At 50.8% G+C, this 22,245-nt stretch overlaps 1 protein-coding gene across 2 annotated transcripts in view; it reads left to right on the forward strand.

Moving 5' to 3' along the window:
* LOC105188951 (spondin-2) overlaps nt 1–22,245 on the forward strand; it is a 211,683-nt gene that overhangs the window by 142,181 nt on the left and 47,257 nt on the right. For both annotated transcript variants that reach the window (XM_011150691.3, XM_011150692.3), the window contains exons 3-4: nt 18,669–18,982; nt 19,749–19,928. In XM_011150691.3, the coding sequence (XP_011148993.1) occupies nt 18,669–18,982; nt 19,749–19,928 (494 nt within the window). The remainder of the gene's footprint in view (nt 1–18,668; nt 18,983–19,748; nt 19,929–22,245) is intronic.

Raw genomic sequence — 22,245 nt, forward strand, 5'->3', positions numbered from 1 at the left:
GTTTCCGAGGCAGGGGTGCCGCGCAACCCCCCCGTTTCTTCGTCCCTCTTTCAGCCAGCCCCGGCCCCTCGCGAGCGACCTCCCGACCACTCGAGCGTGCCGCCGCCGGCGCGGCGTCGTCGCCGCAGCGACTGGCTGCGCCGGCGGCTTCCTTCTGTCTTGCTCCTTTCTCGCGCGTTCGCGATCTCCTCATCTTTTTCTCACCGCCACTTGGCACTCTTCCGCTCGCTCTCTCTCTCTCTCTCTCTCTCTCGTCCTCTCGCTTCCACCCTCGCACCTGGCTGACGCGCCGAGGCTCCTTTTACCCGAGCCGCGCCATGGTTCCTGAATTGCGGCGCATCAGCGCGAGACTCGCGCCACCCTCGGTGCACCCCTCCGAGGCGGAGGAAACGAGGCTCATTCCCGTCATTTGAACTTTGCCGATTGCGCGCTGGAGTCGGAGTTGCGAGATTTCGGACGGTCGTTTCTCGCGTCTCTACGTTCATCCCGCTCCGAGTCGGTAATCGGTATCGGCACACGCTCGCGCGGGATTCTCGCGCTCGTTTCCGGATATTCGCGCCGGGGAGTGACAAAAAATGTATGCCGACTGTGGAGCCGAAAATTCCCCCGGCAGGATGGACTCGCCGCGTCTCCGTGAACCTCCGCGGATGGGAAAAGACAGCGGGATGGTGCACGGAAAAGGAGAGAGAGAGAGAGAGAGAGAGAGAGAGAGAGAGAGAGAGAGAGAGAGAGAGAGAGAGAGAGAGAGAGAGAGAGGTCGATTGAACGAACGCGACAATGAACGGTCCAAACGAGTTTCGTAAAGCAGGGGGTAAAGCAGGGGATAAATGCTGATTATCGCAAATCAAATTCGCTCCTGAGAATCAAAGATCCTCTGTGATGTTTCCGAGATTCCTCGTTTGCTTCCTTCACCGCCATGTTAATTCTCAAGCCTCAATCTCTTTGCACAGATTCCAAACACTGAGGAACACGTCACGAAAGCGCGCACCAAGTTCCGCCGAATTGGAAACGGCCGATCGCGGAATTTTCGCGCGTTACGCTGCGCGCGTATATGTATGCAATTGAATCGGATATCGTGCACGCGGAAGCCAGACGAGAGAGATGCCCTACTTAAAGTAATACAAAGCGTTTAATTCTCCGCTGCTCGCGCCCGCGGGGGAGGGAGAGCGGGCGGCGGCGCGGCTCGCGGCGCAACACACTACCGAATTCGAAAGGCTTTATGCGAAAGTCGTCACGTTCAACTTTTGCTCTTTTGTTCGGTGTCCCTCTCGCGTTTTCTCCCGCGTGCATTAGTCGGTCGCCGCGAGCGTACGGTTACCTACCTCCATGCTCTCTTTCTCCCTCTTTCTCTCTCTCCCTCTCTTTCATTACCCGAGACCTCGCATCGCGCTTACCTGCGTACGATGCAACGGCAGGAAGGTAGATTATTGCATTCGCGCTTCAACACAGAGACGCGAAATTGTTCTCTTCCTTTTGCATGTCTCTCCCGCCTTGAAAACGCGAACGCACGCGAACGCGCCCGCGAGAGACGCCGGAGGGGAGAAAGAATATATCCTCGTCACAGGGCAGATTAAGCAGTCCGTGCAAGAGCGCTCGCGAAAACGCGAGCGCTTTTTCCCTCGCCTCGTTTTTAGACTCTCGCGCAAACACAAAGTGTATAATATTTTCCGCAACAGAATCCGAATAAAGGAATAAAGGAAGGAGCGTGAGAGAATGGGGGAAAGGGGGGGAGAGAGAGAGAGGGGGAGAGAGAGAGAGAGAGAGAGAGAGCGGGGGACGGAGAGAGGGAGAGTTTCTTTCTGAGAACCATACATTTCTCAAATTAGTTTTTTAATATGCACAGCGTCGCGCGATAACTGTAAGCCACATTTTCATTAAATTACGTATATTTAATTATGCGGAGTGGCAGGTATGTGGGGAGGGGGAGAAGGGCAAACACTCGCGGGAGAATGTTCAATCGCGCACAAATAATCCCGCGTTCATTCTCGCGAATTTCTCCGTCGCCGCCGCACCCCCGTCTGTTATTCGTTCTCACCGAGTATTCCGTGTAAAGTTCTCGTCGATGAGAACGAGTCGACGAAGACGACGAAGACGACGACGACGACGACGACTCTAACTCTTCCCTTTCCCTCTCTGTTTTCTTTTCCTTTTTATCGAGACGATGAGTCGACTAGCTAGATGTGCGCTAATAGTCGCTACGTGTCGCAGAGATAATCTTTTTTTCTTGTCACCATATTGCTTTAATCGACGCGTGTGCGGCCCGCTTTGCCGTGCAGCCGGCAGCAGCGGGAAAAAGTGTCCCGTTTCGCTTGATTTATGCGACCGGTTCGGCGCGATCTACTACACGCGAATAGAATCGACAGCGATTAATGATTGATTCCCCAACAAGAAGTCACTCATTCGACGTACAGATTGATGCGCGGCAACAAATCCGCGCTTCGAAACACACGTCCGGCGAATTTCTGCGGAAAGAGAGGAAGAAGGAGGAGGAGGAGGAGGAGGAGGAGGAGAGAGAGAGAGAGAGAGAGAGAGAGAGAGAGAGAGAGAGAGAGAGAGAGCGTGTGAGGGTGGAAGAGGACAAACGGCGTGGCTGATGAAAAATCCGAAATATATTTCCGTTCCTCCTTTCAAAGTTGAATAAAACTCTCGCGCCGGGGCGCAACGCGCGACCAGGACAGACGTATTACGACACGCTTAAACTATTATCAATTATTTTACATTACAGCAGCATTTACACACTTTGTTCGCGCTTTAAATGACAGTCCAATATGCGTCGTTTTATTCGCGAAAATAAATTCGGCAGCGTGTATCGCGTACGTGCAGGTCCCAGATGCAATTTCGAAAAGAGCGGACGTTAAACATTTTACTCTTCTCTCTATCTCTCTCTCTCTCTCTCTCTCTCTCTCTCTCTCTCTCTCTCTATTCGATTCCCGAACGATACGCGGTCGAAAAGAATATTCTCGCGTCTCGCATTAACAAATGGCATCGAAATAATTCAATTTATTCGGCCACGCGATACGACTACGATACGGCGCGCTGTGTAACGCGTAACGACAAATTTCATGTTCTTTCTCCACCGTCGTCGGCCGGACAAATTTGACAGGTGATGCACGATTCGTTCACACCGCGCAAGTGACGAGCCATGTCGCCGGCACCCTTCGCGCTCTGCTGCGCTGTTATTATCGTCATCATCATGAGCGTCGGCGGTCCACCGCTGCGGACGAAGCGCGATTCATCGCGCCGGGTGTATATTTACGAGCATCGTTAACGGCAAATTAGAGCTTTTAATGAATAACCGCGAACGCATATGAACGAACGAACGAACGAACGAACGAACGAACGAACGAACGAACGAACGAACGAGCGAACGAACGAATGAACGGATGGACGAACGGGCGGACGAACAAACGGACGAGCGAACGGAAAACTGCATCGTGTCGACTGATAAACAGCCGCGGTGGCGGCAACGACGGCGGCGGCCAATCAACGTTAACACCCGGTGAAAAAATTTTCGCGATACACACGAGCGACCGTGACCATGCGCGCTCGCGTAAGATTAAATTGTCGGCTCGCGCGAGCCGGGCCGCGCGCGCTCTCTCTCTCTCTCTCTCTCTCTCTCTCTCTCTCTCTCTCTCTCTTTCCCTCTCTGCCAAGTGTTCGTTACAAAATATTTATTCGGCGTAATTCACTCCGACGCGGTCGAACGTGCTGCGCAAGAGTAACGGGCGCGATTGCGACGGCACGAAATGGCGGCAAAATAGCCGCACGTGTGCGAATTCCGGAACGGTATCGATAACCGATTCCAATTACTTAGACCGCGCGCGTGCACGATGTTAGCTTCGATCGCTGACGCGCGATAGCGATTGCCCCCGGCGAGACTGCAAACTGCAGTTAACCCTTAACTGACGAAGTAGAGGCCCCCCACTTTCTCCTTCAAGCCGCCATCCCTCTGATATGTTCGCCCGCGCTGTCCGTTCGCGTGAATTACATTGTAATCGGGAAATGGCTACTCGACATAATTAAATGTTGTGCCTAGGAATAATTGATCACTCATGCGCGATTAAATCTCGCGTGTAATTCAGCGTTCGCCGCGCCGTCGACGCGTCCGTTTTCCGTCTACCTGGAGACGGCGGCACGACACGGTAACGTCGTTTGAACTTCTCGACTTCTCCGACGCTGAATAACTTTGCAACGTTAGCACGCCCGACCGACGTCTCGCCGGCTTCTGTCGATCGTACGAGCATTTAATCGGCGGTCGCGTTGCTGAAAATGCGGCTGAATATATAAATACGGTAAATGAGCGTAACTTGATGCGCATATATCTTCCGCCCCGACTGGCTCTTTGTCGGTGGCACAATCAATTTTTCAGCCTCGATCAATTACACTTTATGCATAACTTAATGAAGCAGGGTGGCCTCACAGTATCGGGCGTCGCAGCGCGTGTTGTTGATCATCGCGAGTCGGAATTTTATTAAAGATCAAATCCCGTTCGTTGCCGCACGCGCGGAAAGAACACACAGTTTAGCGTGAAGGAATAATAGCCATATTTTCTAATCGTACGAATGCCTTTCTAGATATTAACATCACAGCCACCACTGTGACAAATGTGCTGCTTCTCGTTCGCAGGATCGTTCCCCCCATTTTGAATATTCAACAAATGGTAAATCAATATATCGCGTACAATTGACAAATTCTAATAAGCAAGTTGCGCGCGCGAAATGTTGAGTGTAGAAAAACAGAATCAGAACCGTTTGACACTGACGGTCGCGATTCTCGCCGTGGCGTCATTACTTCCGGCCGCAAACACGCGGACAGATTACAGGCAGGGAAAACTGTTTCACTTTCGAAATTCTAATCAAATGGCCGCGCGAGCGGAACGAGGATCCGCGGCGCTAATGCGTACCGTTTAAACGTTTCGCGGTGAATTGCGAAACGGGATACTGCACTTCTCGTGAATATGTCGGTTCGCCGCTTGTTTGCGCTGTTTCGCGCGACGCGACCAAAAACGGTCGCGTTCAATCGGCGCGACCCCGGCGCGATATGTGCGTCGCACGCTTTATGCCCGACGCGAAATCCGCCTTGATCGACAGTCAGCAGGGGGAGAGAGGGGGGGGGAGAGAGAGAGAGAGAGAATTTGCCATTCGGCGAATAAAGCGCGGCCATCATAATTTATTCAGCTTGTTCAACGCGCGAAACAATTATCGAGCGTAATTTGGCCGCTCGAAAACGGCGGGTACCTTCGCGGCGACACAGCCGGTGGGATCGGAAATGGCGAAATGACGATGATTAGCGATCGTATCGCGGGCCGAACGAGAAGGATAAATATGTCAATTTACTCGCCGTGACACTCGACAGCGCAATCTGTCTCTAATCGAACTGTCTCAAATGACGTAACAATTGAAGGATGAAAACGAATGGGTTTTATACGAAAAGCAGAGTCACACTCACCGGCTTCCGGAGGCCCTCCACTGGCACCGTCCCGCTCCACAGCGCTGCTCACGTCACGGAAAAATCATTAAAATGATTGATCGCAGCTCCCCTGATTTCTCCATTTTCCAAACCGTGAAACTTATTCCCGCGAGCCGTCTTAAAGCACCCGCAGTCGTCCCTTGACTCATCAACGGCCAGTTGTTCCATTTAAGCGGAGAGCGCTCCACTTTTTTCTTCAATAAAATCACTCGACCCATACGTACAATTTTATACGCTTTCTCTGCGGCATTTGACTGCCAATTATCCTTCCGCTCAATGAAAGCAGTTTGGTATGACACGAGAGACTCCTCCGAGAAATAGACGGACCGATCTCTCAGTAGAAAATGTTAGCGGAATAATCTCGGTCTTCAATGAGTCAAGATCCGGAGACTGCGCGTGAACACTTGTGTTCAGAGAACACAAATTCAGAGACGACGTCTCGGAAACAAGTTCTCGAGGTAATTTTCGTTCTCTCGGGGCGGGAGTGAGGGAGTCTATACGATACATATATATAACCATCGCTTACCTCAAATACTCGAAGACTCCAAGGTAGGCAGCTTCAACTTCGAGAGAGCGAGGGAGAAACGCGAGCCACTTGAGCATTTCGCGGGGCGCATTGTGCGCACGACATCGTGCTCGCGCGCGAGCAGGCCCGGCTCGTTAGAGTCCCGTTAATTTGTCGCGGCTCGTAAACGCGACGGTGGGCCGCAGAGTCGCGGCGTGGAATAGCGCTCGGCCGTTTTACGACGATCAAGAGGCGGCCGGAAAAGCCCGCGCGCCCCCTCCGGCCGTCGACGAGCCGCTGGAGAGAGAGAGAGAGAGAGAGAGAGAAGGACGCGTGCTCATAATTTATACGGCTTTACGGCAAATTAGTTATTGTTTCCGATAAATTCGGCACGGTGGCGACCGACCGCGCGTCGCGTCCTCACCCTCCCCCCCCCCCGCTCCCGTCGACCTCGCTCGCGGAATAAACGATTATTCCGTCGGGTGACAACACGAGCGCGCGCGGGTCATGTAAATATTGATATTGCGAGGACGTTTTTACCCGGCGACCTACCGCGCCGTGACGGTCGATTGAAATGACTCGCGTGTTTCGGGCCGACCGATATATCGGCGAAACGGCGAGATTCGATCGCGACCCGCGACGGGGCCGTCGATTACGAGCTGCTGTTGCGGCGGCACTCGGCGAAGCTGTCGCCTCGAAATACCGATAGCACGGCCGGTACACCAGGCTTCCTAATTGTCTGTCCTAATTGAGAGTCGGCCGAGCGGCGATGAGAAGCGGCTGCGTCCGAATGAAGCGGAATTAATATTTCGCGCACTCGAAATACAACCGCGCGATAATCCCAGCCGTTCTTAATCATTCATACGCTTCCGGTTGCGCGCGAGACACGGCGCGGCTAATGAAACGGTTATTCGAGTGATATTTCAATGCGCGGCCGTACATCTCCCGCGAAATTATTCGCACTGGTTCCTCGTCATCGCGACCGCCGCTCGTCCGACGTTCACGCTAATTGCCGCTTCCGATGGATTTCGCCGGCCGACCGATCCGCTCGTCCTCCGTGGGCCATCCGCGCGATCCGTGCGACCGTCGCGTAATATGCGCCATTCGTCTCTGCCAATCGATCGGCGGGACCGGGCGTTTTGGCAACGTGCTCAATAATCACTCGTTTCCCGTGGCGAATCTAGGCGAGCGAACGTTCATTTCCTTCCAGACGCTGCTCCGTAAACCCCTTTTCGCTACCACCACTGGCCCAGTGGTGGTCGCTCTCAATTTCGCCCATTCGAAATGCCCCATTTCCGGGGAATGTTACCAGCGCCATCCATTTGCCGGTTCATCGATAAGGGAAAAACGGATCGATATCGAGGGTGGAGAAGCGTATCACACGTATTCGCCCCCGCTCGTGCCTTCACGTCTGCGCGCGCACGAGAGAGAGAGAGAGAGAGAGAGAGAGAGAGAGTCACGGCGGTAAATCGACTGCGACGAAAGTTCCGAATTCCGGCGGCTGCAAATCTTCCCGGACACTTTTGCGCCGGGAGAAAATAGTGTCCTTAATGATTCGACCCGGAAAACCACGTATCAAACATCCTCCCTCACCGAGAGGGCGACGTCGAGCGATTGTGAAATCCCGCGGCTATCACGCACTTTTCGGATCGGGATTACGAGAACGAGTGAAATGTGACGCGAACTATCTCGCGATTTATTCGCCTTTCTCTCTCTCTCTCTCTCTCTCTCTCTCTCTCTCTCTCTCTCTCTCGGCGAGTCTATTTAACGCGCTGACAAATAAACGGTGTTCATCGAATAACGTTAGCGGCTTGGTTAGAGCGGCGTCAATCAGCGCCAATCGCGCGTGCTTCCGCGGGACGCAAAGTATACCAGCCAGAAGAATAGCGAAATTAGGGAGATGCGCGGGCGCGTATCGTATGCCACGGAGTGCTCGATTGCGGCATTCACCATAATTACGCGTCTACCATGACGTTGCAATTTAATATCACGGCGCGATGTATTCACGCAACTGCAAATACATCGCGTGTCAAGATATTAAATTGCGAAATTCAACGTAATTAAATAATTCCGCTGTAATCGTAAGCCAGACGCCCAATTAATTAACATTAAATCAATATGCTCGCTACAGCGCTGTGCAGTCTGCGCGAATGGAATTAATCACTAAATCGCCATGCGTGTAAATTTGACTTCGCGACTTCGCGATAGAGAGTCATCACAGATCGCGCTGCTCCTTCAAACGCTCCGCGAGCGGCAGCTCGGACAGCGTCTAAAGCCGTAATCACACTAGTAGCGATTGCCGATTGGATTGCGATTAGCGATCGGCGATTAAAACGGAGCATTGTCTAAACGGCAATGACCGATCTCAATCGGTGCCTGTTTTGTCCCGATTGGTTGGAAAGTAATCGCCGATCGTCAATCGCTAGTGCGGTTACTGCGGATTTACTGCGGATCTTCGAGCGCGAGCACGGCAAAAATATCAAGACGCACCCAATTAAATCACGTCAACCCCTCTGCCTGCTGGTATTTCCTCTCCCTCTTCGACGTCCCATTTTGCCTACTTTCGTTCGGATATTTCCGTACGTTAGACAATTTCAGCAAATTAGCCAAAAGTTATTGAGAACTCGCTCAGCTCGGCGACGCCAGCCGTCTCGCAGCGAACTCCGCTCAGCGAGGCGCGTACGCGTTCTCGCTCTTTTCCTCGCGTCGTAAGACACCCCCCCCCCCCGGGCACGGTTGACGCTGAAGATGCAGCGCTCGACTCGCAGCGGCGTGCTGCAACGAGTGCCGGCCAGCGCGCAAAACAACGGCATAATTTGCGGACGAAATTAGGTTATCCACTTTGCGGGAAACACGTTCCTCCGGTGCGCGCGCGCGTTTCATACATTCGCGAGACCAACGCGAGAAGACTTCTCTCTCGTGTACGGGTTTAGCTGCTGCAGAGGACACACGCGGCGGCAGCATGGAACAAGAGCAGAAGTACGAGCGAGGGGACGAGAAACAGAAGAGAAGAGAAGGAAGATGCAGTGCGAGGCGCAGTTGCACGCGATGCACAGACGGCTCGCGGTTGCGCCAAGTTAAGACCGGCTTGTTAGGAAAGTTGTATCAAGTTGGATCGTGCTACCCACGAAGAGACTTCGCTCGAGAGAGTGAGAGAGAGAGAGAGAGAGAGAGAGAGAGAGAGAGAGAGAGAGAGAGAGCTTCTCCCGAACATACCGCCCCTGTTCCACCGTCGCCGCCGCCAACCCATTCGGCCCCGCCTGCATCATCGTCGCCGATCTCAGCCACGTTGTGCGCCGAAATCCACCGTGGAGTCACCATATTTCGCCAACCTTTGGCCCCGACGACTGCGCCACGCATACATCTGAAAAGACATATGCACGTGTTATGCACCGCGGTGGTAATAATCCTAGCGGCAATGGTGTTGGTGATGGTGATGGTGGTGGTGGTGGTGGCGGTGGTGGTGGTGGTGGTGGTGGCGGTGGTGGTGGTGGTGGCGGTGGTGGCGGCGGCGGCGATGGCGATGCTATATGAGCTGTATGCTACGGGGCGTGCGAGTAGATACACCCGTATTATTACGTAGTTTGGCATCGGTGCCAGAATGGAGTGCCCCGTGGTGCTTCATTAAGTTCGCGAGCAGGACGCACAGCGATCCAGCCCCGGACGCTCTCTCTTTCTCTCTCTCTCTCTCTCTCTCTCTCTCTCTCTCTCTCTCTCTCTCGCAAGTGCACGCGCACGAGAGAGTGGCTTCAGACTCTCGGTGTGCACGAGGGAGCTTGCGAACTAGATGCAAGTTCGGGGGAGTCATTAATTGATTAAGATGCGAGCGCGCGAGATCGTACGACGGGGCGAGAGAGAGAGAGAGAGAGAGAGAGAGAGAGAGCCCCGGTCGTTCGTGATCGCGTGCGCGGCACGTTGCGAGATAATTTCCGGACGAAACCAGATTCTGACGTTGTAACGAGTTCGCAAGTTTACTCGGGGATGAAATATGTATCGCTCCATACAGTGCCATTTTTATCGTGTCGATACATCGACACGGTGTGTTTAATATGAAACTAAGCAAAGAAGAGACAGAGAGAGAGAGAGAGAGAGAGAGAGAGAGCCCTGCATTTGCAATTTTCGTAAATTACGTTCTTGTTGCCGTTCACGCGGGCGCGATTCCGTGTTGGACGTGTACAAAACTACAGCCACGATTTACCGGCCGTTCGGTCGCGCGTATAAATTTCCTTCGTCTCGCGTGCCATGTCAGCGCAGTAAAAGCTTCTTCGACTTTATCGTCGCGAAATTGTACGAAAAGTGGGCCATCTGTTCGTAGCTTAACGCGATTTTACTGGACACCGAGCAACAAGCGCTCCAACATTTTCGTAACTTCCCTCGCTCCGCGGGAGGGGGACGTTTAATACTTTAAGCTTTTGACATCAAAATTTCGAATTTTATGCAGGCGAACTCGCTCATGAAATTTGCACGGACATTTCAGAAACACGCCGCGGAATCATATTACTAAGTAATTACATGACATATTATAGTACAATATGTAACATTCGCATGCACACACACACACGTGCGCTTTGTACGTACACACGTCCCACTATGCAACTACTATTCTACGAGCAGTTAACTGCGAATTAGACTAGACACGGGACGAAAACGGGATAATATCGTTGGACGAAAGCGATTAGACGCAGTCTCAGAAAGCGCGGTCCTTTGTGTACGCTCGTACATAAACACACACACACACACACACGCGCGCGCGCGCGCACGTATACAGGATCAAAAAAAGGTTCAAAACTTCAAGGGCAGATAGAACTCGCAAAATGGAAGAAGAAAGTCCTGATAAATACGGGTCGGGAAGTTAATATTTGTTCTCACACAATTGTTCCCCGGCAATATTAATTTTTCGATCTAGAAATGCTTATTAAGACATTTTTCCTCCATACTGTGAATACTATTTGCCCCTAAAGTCTCGAACCCTTTTTTTAAACAGCCTATGTATATAACCGTTCGGGAAAATTTTCCGGCACGAATAGCTACTTTAGCATCGATGCCAAGAGATGGAGGATCTTGGCGGTGCTCTATTAAATTCCTTCAAGATGAAGCGACTCGTTCCTTCTGTCTCTTCTTCGTAGGCGCACGTTGGGTAGAAGCGTATCCGCTAGAGCGTACAGAATCTCGCGAATCGATAGTTCGTAGCTCTAAAGCCGACGAATATAGCGCATGTCGATGCAACAATTTTCGGACCACGGAATGTTCCCGAAATTTCGCAACAAAACAAGGAGAGACGCGGCCGAACATATTGATTAAGAAATTGTTTCCTTCTATTATTACTATTATTGTTATTATTAGAGATGTAGGGAATAATTAATCTTCTTAGAATATTGTAGGCGGAAGGAAAAACCGACGATGATAGTTTGTAAGAAAAAGTATTCTCCGTCGAAAATCTTTTTCTCAACGAGGTATTTAGCGCGCAAATCCTATCCTATTAAAATCCTGGATAGTTGGTAAGATTGCTAATAAAATATTAGTTACGGGATAAAAAGTGCAAAAATCTCTCTGCAGTCTTTGCAGCGAACAAAGAATCGACGAGAGGGAAATCTGTTGGCAATGCAACAGATTTCCAGGCTGGAGGTAAAAGGGGTCAAAGTGTACCTTGCATTCAACGAAGACGAAGGCAATACGTAGAAATGCCTGGCGCAAAAGCCTGGCGATATCGTATCGCTCGCGCCATCTTATCGCACTTTACCGCGGGAAACTGCGTGTTTATTTAATGCCACGCCGGTACAAAATGCATATTCCGGTTGTTAAGCTGAAGGTGAATTCCGCCGCGCGCGCGCGCGCGCGCGATAGCGCCAGTGGAAATGAAATGAATAAAATGCAAGCAACGATAATAGTAAAAGCTCTTTTTATCGATGGCACTATTTCTCTCAAACTGCATATAAAAAGATACTCGAGATGAGCGAGTGCGTCTACGGGCAGATAATCGCGCGAATAAAATAAAAGAGAAAAAGTAAAGTATCGGCGCGAAACGCGTCACGCGCAGGATGCTGTTCGGAAGAAAATACGTAAAACGGAAACGAGGCGCTTCTGGCGAAGATGACGCCGCCGCCGGTGATAGTCGACGAGTAACATTTAATTGCACGGGATTCGCCGCTGGAATTGCGAGAAGGAGCGGCGCGGCCGGGGCGGCGCATTGATCCTAAATAAATGGTATAACCGTGAAGTGGTAGGCAGTAATAAAGTCTGCCTTCAGCGGGGATACTATTTCCTCTATACTTTGCATAAAGAAATATTAGACTGAATATAAAGGGGCGGTGCGCGCGAAAATGAATTTCCCGGCGGGATAAGAGAATCATACAGCCGAAATATGATAAAAATCCTCGAGCCCGACCGGAGCCCCGCCGTTCCCGCGGCGAGCCGAATGCGAGCCGCGACTAATAGGCAACGACACAGTGCCTTCTTATATTTATCGCGGTTTCTATATATAGTGGGACAAAATATACGTCGGTTAAGTGGTACGTCTAAAAACGATGACTGGTGCACACGAAAGCTCAGCCGGTGCGCCAGGCGAAAGCGAAAGAGCCGCGACGGCGCGGCGGTAAAAGCGACTCTGTTTCCGCCGAGTCGCGCGGAAAAGAACACTCGCGAACGGCGAACAGAGTGCGAAAGCGCGCTTTCCACTTCCCCTATCCGCCCTCGAAAGAGATAATAGTCGCACGGATCGGGTAAAATCCGCGAAATATTAGAATGCGCGCGGCGAGAGAACGGCACGCTAAGACCGAAATCCGGCGGAGGAGCCGCGGTATCGCAGGTCGCCCTCTTCCGAGGTCTCATCCCCGATCCTTATAATTTCTGCGCTCTCGGGAATATTCTCTCTCTCTCTCGCAGTCGAAAGAACGAGACTTTCGCGCGGATCGAGTTTCGGGTACGGCGACCTCATCGTCACCGGCGCCGGCTCTTCGTGAGACTCGACCCGACCGCCTCTCGGTACGGCGAAGTTGGAAAGTTGTTTCGCGTCGGACAGCGATCACTGGATAGACGAACAAAGAGCCGATGGAAGCGGCTGAGCGCGGCTTTTTCCCGGAGTACGCGCGCGCCCTCGGATTTTTATCCGACCGAGAAAAGCGGACGAGAACCAACCCACCCACCTCTACCTTTCCCGCTGCATGAACGCGCGAGCTAACCGAAAACATTTACAGCTGCGAGAGGCTCGGGACACTCGGTTGCAGCTCACCGCGAACTATCAATCCAACTTCCAGCCCTGCTCATTCGCCAGCGTCGGCCGCGAATTTATCAATCTCGCTGTCTCGGCGCGAGACGCGTCCATTCTCCGGCCCGGAACGAACGACTTCGCCTTGCCTCGCCGACGCGATCGCGCGATCGGGCAATTTGTCAAATCACCCTTGTTTGCCCTAAGCACTTGCCGAACTCGCGGAAATGGATAAGTTCGGCACGAGCGTACGTATGTACGTGCGGAACGAGCGAGCGAGCGAGAGGACGAAGCAATGAACCCTATCCCCTCCCCCCCGCCTGTCGTCGTAGTCGCGTTCTTTGGCCGCGCGCGGCACTAATTAAAGGTCGCGTATTGTCACGGACGAGCTGCTTTGTTCGCATTTCAATTACGGCCCGGTCGATTTCGTTGAATGAAGCGCCATCCGAGCCAATCCGAAAGGTCCCGCCCGGCAGCACATTGTTCTTATCCCCCTTGTTCATCAGGAATTCGACCGCTTTAAGACGCGGACTTTGATATAGTGCCGTGCTGAAAATCGAGTATTATACGGCAAACGCGCGGAGATGCTCGTTTAGATCTGGCCTCGGCAATGTACGAGAGGGCGATTATCGTACTTTATCCGATCCTCGTGATATTTCTTCGTAATAAGACGGAAAGAACAGTACACAGTAAAGTAGGCATTAAGAATCGCCGAGTTCTTTTTCCCACGAAAATTTGGAATTCCTGCGAAAAACCACCCCCCTTCGCTTCCACTTTGTTGAACAAAGTGAATATTTGCGTTGGTGAATTCGACGGCAAGTAGACGGCAATACGACGATTTGGAGCTTGACGATTGATTTGCGTTATCTCGGCAAAGTATGAAGTATTTAGGTAGGAGCGAGAGCTCTTTCGTCGGTAACGCTCGCTTTCTAAGGATATAATTATCGTGTGAAAGAGAGCAATTCGTCCGGTTGTAAATTCTTTGACAAGGTGAGTTACGACGGTGGATCGATTTCCGCGTGCGGAAGTTTAAATTTAGCGACATTCGAATTTTGCGAATTGAACCGCGAGCCCATGTCGTCAATCTTCGCTCCAGACTCCGCCAGTCTCTGTTCTTACCGCTCAAGTGTGAGTGTGTATTCGTGTGTGCCCCGGGTGAGATCCCCAAATATAAAAAAAGAATCAGACGGATAACGCATATCCGCGCAAACCTGCAGCTTCACAGGGGCGGCAGGTTGATCGACCGAATTTCTTATTTATTCCAGCACGAGAAAACACTCGTGCGAAGCAGCGTGTTTGCATCGACGACAGAAATACGCCATTTATGTTTCCACATAAATATCCCCCACCGGTTGAATTCTTATCGAGCGACTCTCGAGGAAAAACATTTCTCGGCAGAAGCATTTCGGACCGCGACGAACTGAACTCTCTCTCGCATGTGCGGAGAAAACCGTCAGCAAGATTTATAAAACATCCGATCGACCACGAAGATAGAATTTATTGATTTCAACCACGTTGTTCGGCGTAGACGTCGGATTTATTTTTCGCAACTTGGATGTGCGTGTGTGTATGCGTGTGTAAATGTGTGCATATTTTATCTATGTGTCTAAGAAAAATAGATAAATTCAAATTGAAGCCAACGTCTGGCCGGCGCCATTGTTTCAAATTTTACCCGAAAACGACGGGATCCGATATTTTACATCTACCTCACCGTGTCTCCGTCCCCCCCCTCTCTCTCTCTCTCTTTCTTCCTTTCTCTCTCTCTCTCTCTCTCTCTCTCTCTCTCTCCCTCTCTCTGTCTCTCTTGTCTTACCTGCAGGATTATTATTTTTATTTCCGCAACCCGCCGCAGAATATAAAAAGCACGGACTTTTGAAGATTTTTTCCCGGTGAATAGTAGTCATTAATACAGAGTCACGCAAAAGACGGGGCGCCCACTGAAAAGGGGCAACTTTGCCGATAACGAGCGGAATTAATAAAACGCCATTGTTTGCGAATGTAATTTGCGGGATGGAATCAACGTCTATTTAAGTCCTGATGAAATTACCGACCGGTTAGAAACAGATGGAGCTTCAAAGGGCCACGGGATAATATTCATTCATAAATTCCGTCTGGCCGGGCGATGGGGGAACGAGGGAGGGCGGAGGGATGGAACGAAAGGGGAAGACGGACGGAAAGACGCCGCAAGACAGACAGGGATCAGATTGGAGAGCGGCTGCGAGAACGGCCCGGGTCGATATTAATTAATCTAATTAACGAGGCCAATTTAAGCCGCACGAGTCGGCCCTTAATGGCTTTTTCAGCTTAGCCTTCGCGCAAGCGAGGCAATGTAATATTTTGGCCGAGTTTGCCGGATTAGCACGACGACGCGCTACAAAGACGGATTAACTGAGGTTCAACTACAAATGAAGGGAGTGCGCCGACGAGAATCCAAAGAAAGAATATATTTTGTTCTCTCGGGCATAATGTAAAACTCCTGACTCACGTCAAAAGCGAATTGCCGTAATGAGAAGAAAATGGAATAAATTTACCACCGCGAATTTTGTAAGCAATAAACACGTGGATTTTCTTCCCTTCCCTGGAGCTCTCTCTCTCTCTCTCTCTCTCTCTCTCTCTCTCTCTCTCTGTCTCCTTTTCTGATCTTTACGAGGGAACAACAGACGCGGTCGGGCGGAAATCTCGGTTTTCCGTTCGTGTGACGAAGCAGCTCGGTTCGGACTTTACGTAAAGTTTGCCGATGCACGCAGTCCATATCCCTCGCGGTTTTCACTAATTTCGTAACTAATTACGTCTCCTTCGAACTCGAGTCAGAGCGCAGCAGCGCACTGCCGGCACGGCAACTATCCGGATCCCTTTGAAAGCTGTGTCTTGGATTTGTTCGCGGGAATGAGACAGGAAACCGCAGCGCGTGATGTTTCGGCCGACGCGTTAAAAACGCGGCTGCTCGATGCGCGTCCAATTTTTCGGGAGGTTTGCGCAAACGTCCTCCGGGATCGTTATTCCTCGACAAATTCTGCGATTGTATTCTGGGCAAAGAGAACGCTAGATAACAACGCCCTTATACGAGGTGCGAAACGAGTTTAATCGTAGTCTAACAACGGTATAAGAAGAGACTAACGACATTTTTCAGATATTCAGAGACACTTTTTTATAATTTAATTTTTTACGATCTTGTATTAAACCCAGCGTAAATTTTAACTACCTGTAGGGGTAGTCTACGATTGGTTGAACCATTCAACTGTGCTATAGGCGTGTATATACGTTCCGATAATAAAACATTTCGTAATAAAACATTCACTCATATGGTGGCTCAGAATGCGCTCCAAGTTTGAACGAAATATTCTCCTGCAATTTCGAGAGAAATTGCGATATTATCGCTATCTCCTGGAACACAAACACTGCCGTCTTCTACTTTGAGAAACTTCGAGAGTCAACAAACAGCGAGTCGCGAGTGTACAACGAAAAATTAGCCGTGTTGAAAATAGCGCGATAAATCTGCGATAAAAATCAATCGACCCAGATGAGTAATTGGAAGTTGAAACCGTTCGCCCGGTTTGAGAGATACGTCTTTCGCGCGCGAGCCCCCGAGGATTCCTCCAGCTTCGAGACGCGTGACGTCTAATTGCGCGCGGTTGTTTTGTTGACATCGCGGTTGTAAAAACGCCGCGAAACAGCTTGGCGAACTAAAACGGGGCCCAGAAGCAAGAAGAGCGAACGTGTGCAGTGAGAGAGCTGCGCGTATAGCGCACAATACCGGCCGCAATCCCGTCCCGGCAGTGACGTCGGTTTTTCAGAGGCGCGGGCGGCCGTTTATTCCCAGAGTCGATCGATCGTTAAATCGTGCGTGACGATGAATGCCGGCCCGGGGTGAAACCGACGAGACGCGGCGGGAGCGAGGCGTGTCGGAGAAGATCGTCCGAGAGATTTTTCAGGATTGCGCGAGATGTGTGCTGGGTCCGGCGCGTGACGCGTTTGTGTGTATGCTGTGTGTGTGTGTGTGTGTGTGAGGGAGAATGAGCAAGTGGATGGCACATTATTTCCGGAGTGGCGGACAACGAGTCTCAGGCGGTGCATTAATTGACTATAAATTCAGTACTCTCGGCATTAATTCGGCTATCTCGAAAGCGGCTTCCGCGTCGTCCGCGGCTGCTCGCGATTACAAAAGGAGCGAATCATCGTTAACGAACGCCTTAAACGCGGGCTATTTAGCGCGGCCCCGCAACTAAGACCGGACGACGACGACGACGACGACGACGACGCGGCGCCAACGCGGCGAAGTGTTTTCCGAGAGATCGGACTATTCCGAAAGATTAATTGATCGTTAAACGCATTTGCATCGCGACACGGTCGCTGTTCCACCGCTCGGATAACGAATTACGCAATGCCGCTGTAATCGTCTCGTTTCGTAACGCGACGATTACAAGCGCTGCGCGCCGCCTCGAGCGATTCGGGCCCGATGAAATATTCATGTAAAATACGTGTAATGTATAACGTCGCTTCACGGTAATCGGGATGTGATTTCGTTAAACGTCAGCATCGCGGTTGTTACGCGCGGGAATATATCCGCCGACAATTAGGACGCATTTTAAATACCTCGGACAATTCTCACGCCCCTAAACCGTGAAACATTTCGACGCGCCGCGAATGTGTTTCATCATTATTTTAACGTACCCAATTGCAATTATAAATATTATAAATATGATATTATCAATATTATAAAAGAAAAAAGATATACGTAGGGCGTTCAAAAAGTTCCCAGAGATTTCAATAAAAAGATTGCAGCAAATTAAATCGAGCGCTTTATTCTTCATATATCCTGATTTTACGGGATATGCCTAAAGTCTGAGCTATTATTCCACACTGTTATTCAGTTATCACTTTTCGCTACAGCATCCATAGCATGGATATTTTCTTCAGAAATTCAAGTTGGCGCAGTTTCCGCGACCGCGACCGTCGTCTTTGATGTTCTCTCGACCCTCATTAAAACGATTAATTCATTCATAAAGAATGCTTTTCTTCGGTGCATTCTTACATCTTATAAACATCTGTGACAGCCTCAATAATATCAAGTTTCTTCCAACCCAATTGAACTAAGAATTTAATGTTAGCGCGCAATTTAAGGTTAACCGAATCGATATTCGCAGATACAAGGCTAATTTTAAACTGACACCGCACGTAATTATCGCGCAGCACTGTTGCGAATAAAATTACGTCTGATAAAACAGGTTTACGCTCGTATCGATTAATTACAAATGTAGTACATTCTGTTTACGAATAACAACCACTCTTTCCGGATTCTCTTTTTGAATACCCCTCGTGTACATATAAATTGCAAAAGAAACTCGCACGCGCTTATCGCGCATACATATTTGACGACATTTGGCGTAATGCGGAAACGGACACATTTGCGCGAGTCCTGCGACAAAGGAAACTCACGGGCGCAAGAATAACCGCTCGAGTGTGACCGGTCGCGCTTATTGTATGTTGCAGGTCGAACGCACGACTCGACTTACACCCTGTATAGATTGGGCGAGAGGCTGTCCACCGGCGCCAGACTGTACGTGGAGACCGGCAGAGCCGACGGACTCGACACCGACGGCGACTCGCCCAACAGCCTGCACTCTTTCACGGGCCCACCGATTCCTCAGGGCGAGGGCACGAGCGTCACCCGGGCCTTTTTGGACGGCAATCACACCCTGATAAGCATTATGGCGCGCATCAATCCCAGCCCCGATTGGTTCGTAGGCGTGGATTCCTTCCAACTGTGCGTCGAGGGCAATTGGGTCGATACCGTTACCGTGGAGGTAATTACGTTTGACAACGACGCGCGTGAGAGACTGATAACTGCGTTATCTGCGATCGAAAATCCTCCGCCTTTTCCTGGCGCGACTGCTCCATCTCGTGAAAAGTGGCGAATTCAAACAGACGTTTCGCGCGCGAAACGACGCAGCGCCGTTTTTCCTCTCCGCCCTCTTATTCTTTTATTCTCGCGAGATTGCGCACGTGGAGTCGTCTCGTCTTACCGGTTTTTAATTATCACAGGATGACGGTGTGCGCAACTCGGGTAAACTCGGGTAAAATCTTGAAATATCGATCGTGTGTAAAAAAAGGATTCATTCCGGAGTCGCGCGCACCGAAGGTCACCTCGACTCGATCCGTACGATTCGCGATGGCAATTCGCCCCAAAACGACGCTGTACAAAATGATGACGAGTTCCGCGCACTGGGCGAGTTCGACGACGATCAAAATGAATACGCGAGTTGCCACTCGTCCCCGATTACCTTCGGAAAACGTTATTCCTCCGGGAGTATATTCGCGAGAGCAAAGTTATTGAAATCAACTGCGCATCCCCGCCGACAATCGCCACAATCGCCGCACGATTGCGAGAGAGCGAGCCGGAGACGCGCATCGCCCCCCCCCCCACCTCCCCCCGCGGCCGCGAGATATAATTTATGCATTTATCCCGGTGAGTCGCGAGCGCGCCCGAGCCCCTGTCATCTTGCTAAAATCCGCAAATGCACGGAAAACGCCGACGCTTAAGCCCGCCTTCCGCTATTCCTTTTTCAACAGCTCGACCCGCTGGATGGGGGCACGGATAACGGCTTCACATTCACGGCTGCCAACTGGCCGACGCAGCCCCAAGGAATCGCTTACAGGATCACATCCCGATATCCGGCACATCCCGCGGGAAGCTTCTATTATCCGAATCTACCTCGTCTGCCGCCGATAGCCACCCTCACATTCACCAAGGTACGTATCCGTACGGCGCGGCGGCGACGACCTGCGGTATTAACGCGACGAGTCTTTTTTCGCGTTAATTAATCGCGTCGCGCGTGCGAGATCAATTTAAGTCGTTGAAACGAGAGAATTTTCATACAACCGAGACCGATCTCTCTCTCTCTCTCTCTCTCCCTCTCTCTCTCTCTCTCTCTCTCTCTCTCTCTCCCCCTCCCCCCCTCTTCACGTATAGTTATTTTAACGTAACGTCAAATTGAAAATTCTTCTCTGTGCGGAATCATAAAAATAGAATATTTCGGTGCGTTTCGCGCGAGATGATATTATTTTCACAAGGTGACCTTTGTCTGCTTTTCTCTCTCTATCTCATCACGTGAAACACGTCGAAAAACACAATTTATATCGCAGTACTTATTGATGGCCTCGCTATTATCACGCTCTTTTATGCATTTAACCGTCTCGATTTCACGAGAGCTTTTCCTCGCATTGTAAAATAGCTGCGCGCGACGCCCATTAAAAGAACATCCGCCCTCCGATAATAGCGTTTCACATTAATTTATTCCCCCGGTATTGATATCCCGCGTAATGAATGTCCTGGCAATATCAGGTATCAGCGCAAAGCTGATTAAATGCATTGGCTGTTTAAACAATCTTTTAATTCTCCTTATACGAGACTCGACTCTCGCGATAATACGGATCCGATAATTTGCGAACGGACTCGCTTTATTGCGCTCTGCATTTCGCGCAAATGTCCGGCGCAGAATTTCATATTGAAAATTACACGACCTACGATCATCTTTATAAAGCGGAACGAGCGAGTCGATAAAGCGCTTCGCGTATCTGTTGGAAAATTCGTATCAACGTCGCGCTCCTTGATATCCCGCGACAGGTAGGGTTCTCTCCCTCCCCCCGTACCGCCCCCCGCTTGGAGATGAGATCGCACGGTTGTTTCTCGTCCTCGTCAGGTTGCGCATGCACCTTCTTCCTCTCTCAGAGTATTAAATACGTTTCCAGCGCGCAAGAAGGGCGCGCCCGGGCTCAACGTAAATATTTGTTTTCTGAAGCTGTGCGAACAGCTTCGCACAGCTTCTCCTCCGCCTCGCGTTCCCGCAAACACGCCGAAGCTATCCTCTTTCGTCCGAAGTATCTTCTAGCTCATTGCCAAACTGGTGTCTCTAACCCAGTTCTGTCGTCCGATACCCTCCCTTGTCGAGCGTTCGGCATTAACGTTACGATGAAAATCATCCCGAGCGAATGAGCCGAAGTTCCCGCGCGCCTTTCATACGTGAGAGAACACGTAAAGTCCTTGTAATTCTTCGACATGGTCACTTACTGTTGGAGCGGTCTGCGAAATCCCGAGTAATCAGTGCCGAAAAAGAGAAAGGAGACGGAGAGACAGAGACAGAGAGAGAGAGAGAGAGAGAGAGAGAGGGGGAGAGAGAGAATTTCAATGGCACAATTTTTCAAGTAATGTTCATAAATAATTGAAACGCGACGTCGCGCTCTGCCGGCGACGCTCGCGAGTCGCAGAGTCGTCCGAGCGTGAATATTTTAATCGATCGGAGATTCGGACGACGCGCGTCTCTCAAGATTCAGCTCCGGATGAGCGGGATGACGCTCACGGTAATGAAGTTCAAGAGGCAACGAGTCGTATTAACTCGCTAATTATCTCTGCCTACGGTCCATCTCGTGTCTCCTTTCCCTTCCCCTCACCCGGCCCCTTTTCCCAGCGGCCCCTCATCATCCGCCTCTTTGCCTCCGATCTCTCTTTGACTCGTGTCACCTTCGCTTCCGCTTTCCCACAGGGCAAAGGGACGGTTCGCCTACTAAATTCCTCCACCTACCCACTCCCGTCACCCCTTCTCTCTTCATTCGACCTCACTTACCACTTAATTACCAAACTTTTGTCGCTAATCCGATGTACCCTCTCGCACAGCTCGTGCCCTCGCCATTTTCTCGCCAGCCCACCTGCCCCCTCGAACTTGCCCGCTTATGTTTGCGTAATTCGCGCCTGTCGATGACTCCCGGCTGATTTGTCAATTATCCGCGCAAATGAGGAGGCGGAATCAAGAGAAAAAGAGGAGTAAGCTGCGACGCGTATTTCGGATCGGCAAAGATCCCTCGAGAGATATCGATCTCCATTCGAGCGATCTTCATTATCAATTATCGGTTGTTTGTTAATCGCGAACATAAAAAATGTATAATTTTGACGTGTTGCCTGAATCATTTCAAACGCGGCGATCGCGTTCTATCCGCTATTTCGCATTCTATCCGAGATTCCGAAATCGCGCGCGCGCGTGTGTGTGTGTGTGTGTGTCAGTCGCTTTTCGCG

This window comes from Harpegnathos saltator, unplaced genomic scaffold (genome assembly GCF_003227715.2).
Source record: "Harpegnathos saltator strain DR-91 unplaced genomic scaffold, Hsal_v8.6 scaffold224, whole genome shotgun sequence".
NCBI lineage: Eukaryota > Metazoa > Arthropoda > Insecta > Hymenoptera > Formicidae > Harpegnathos > Harpegnathos saltator.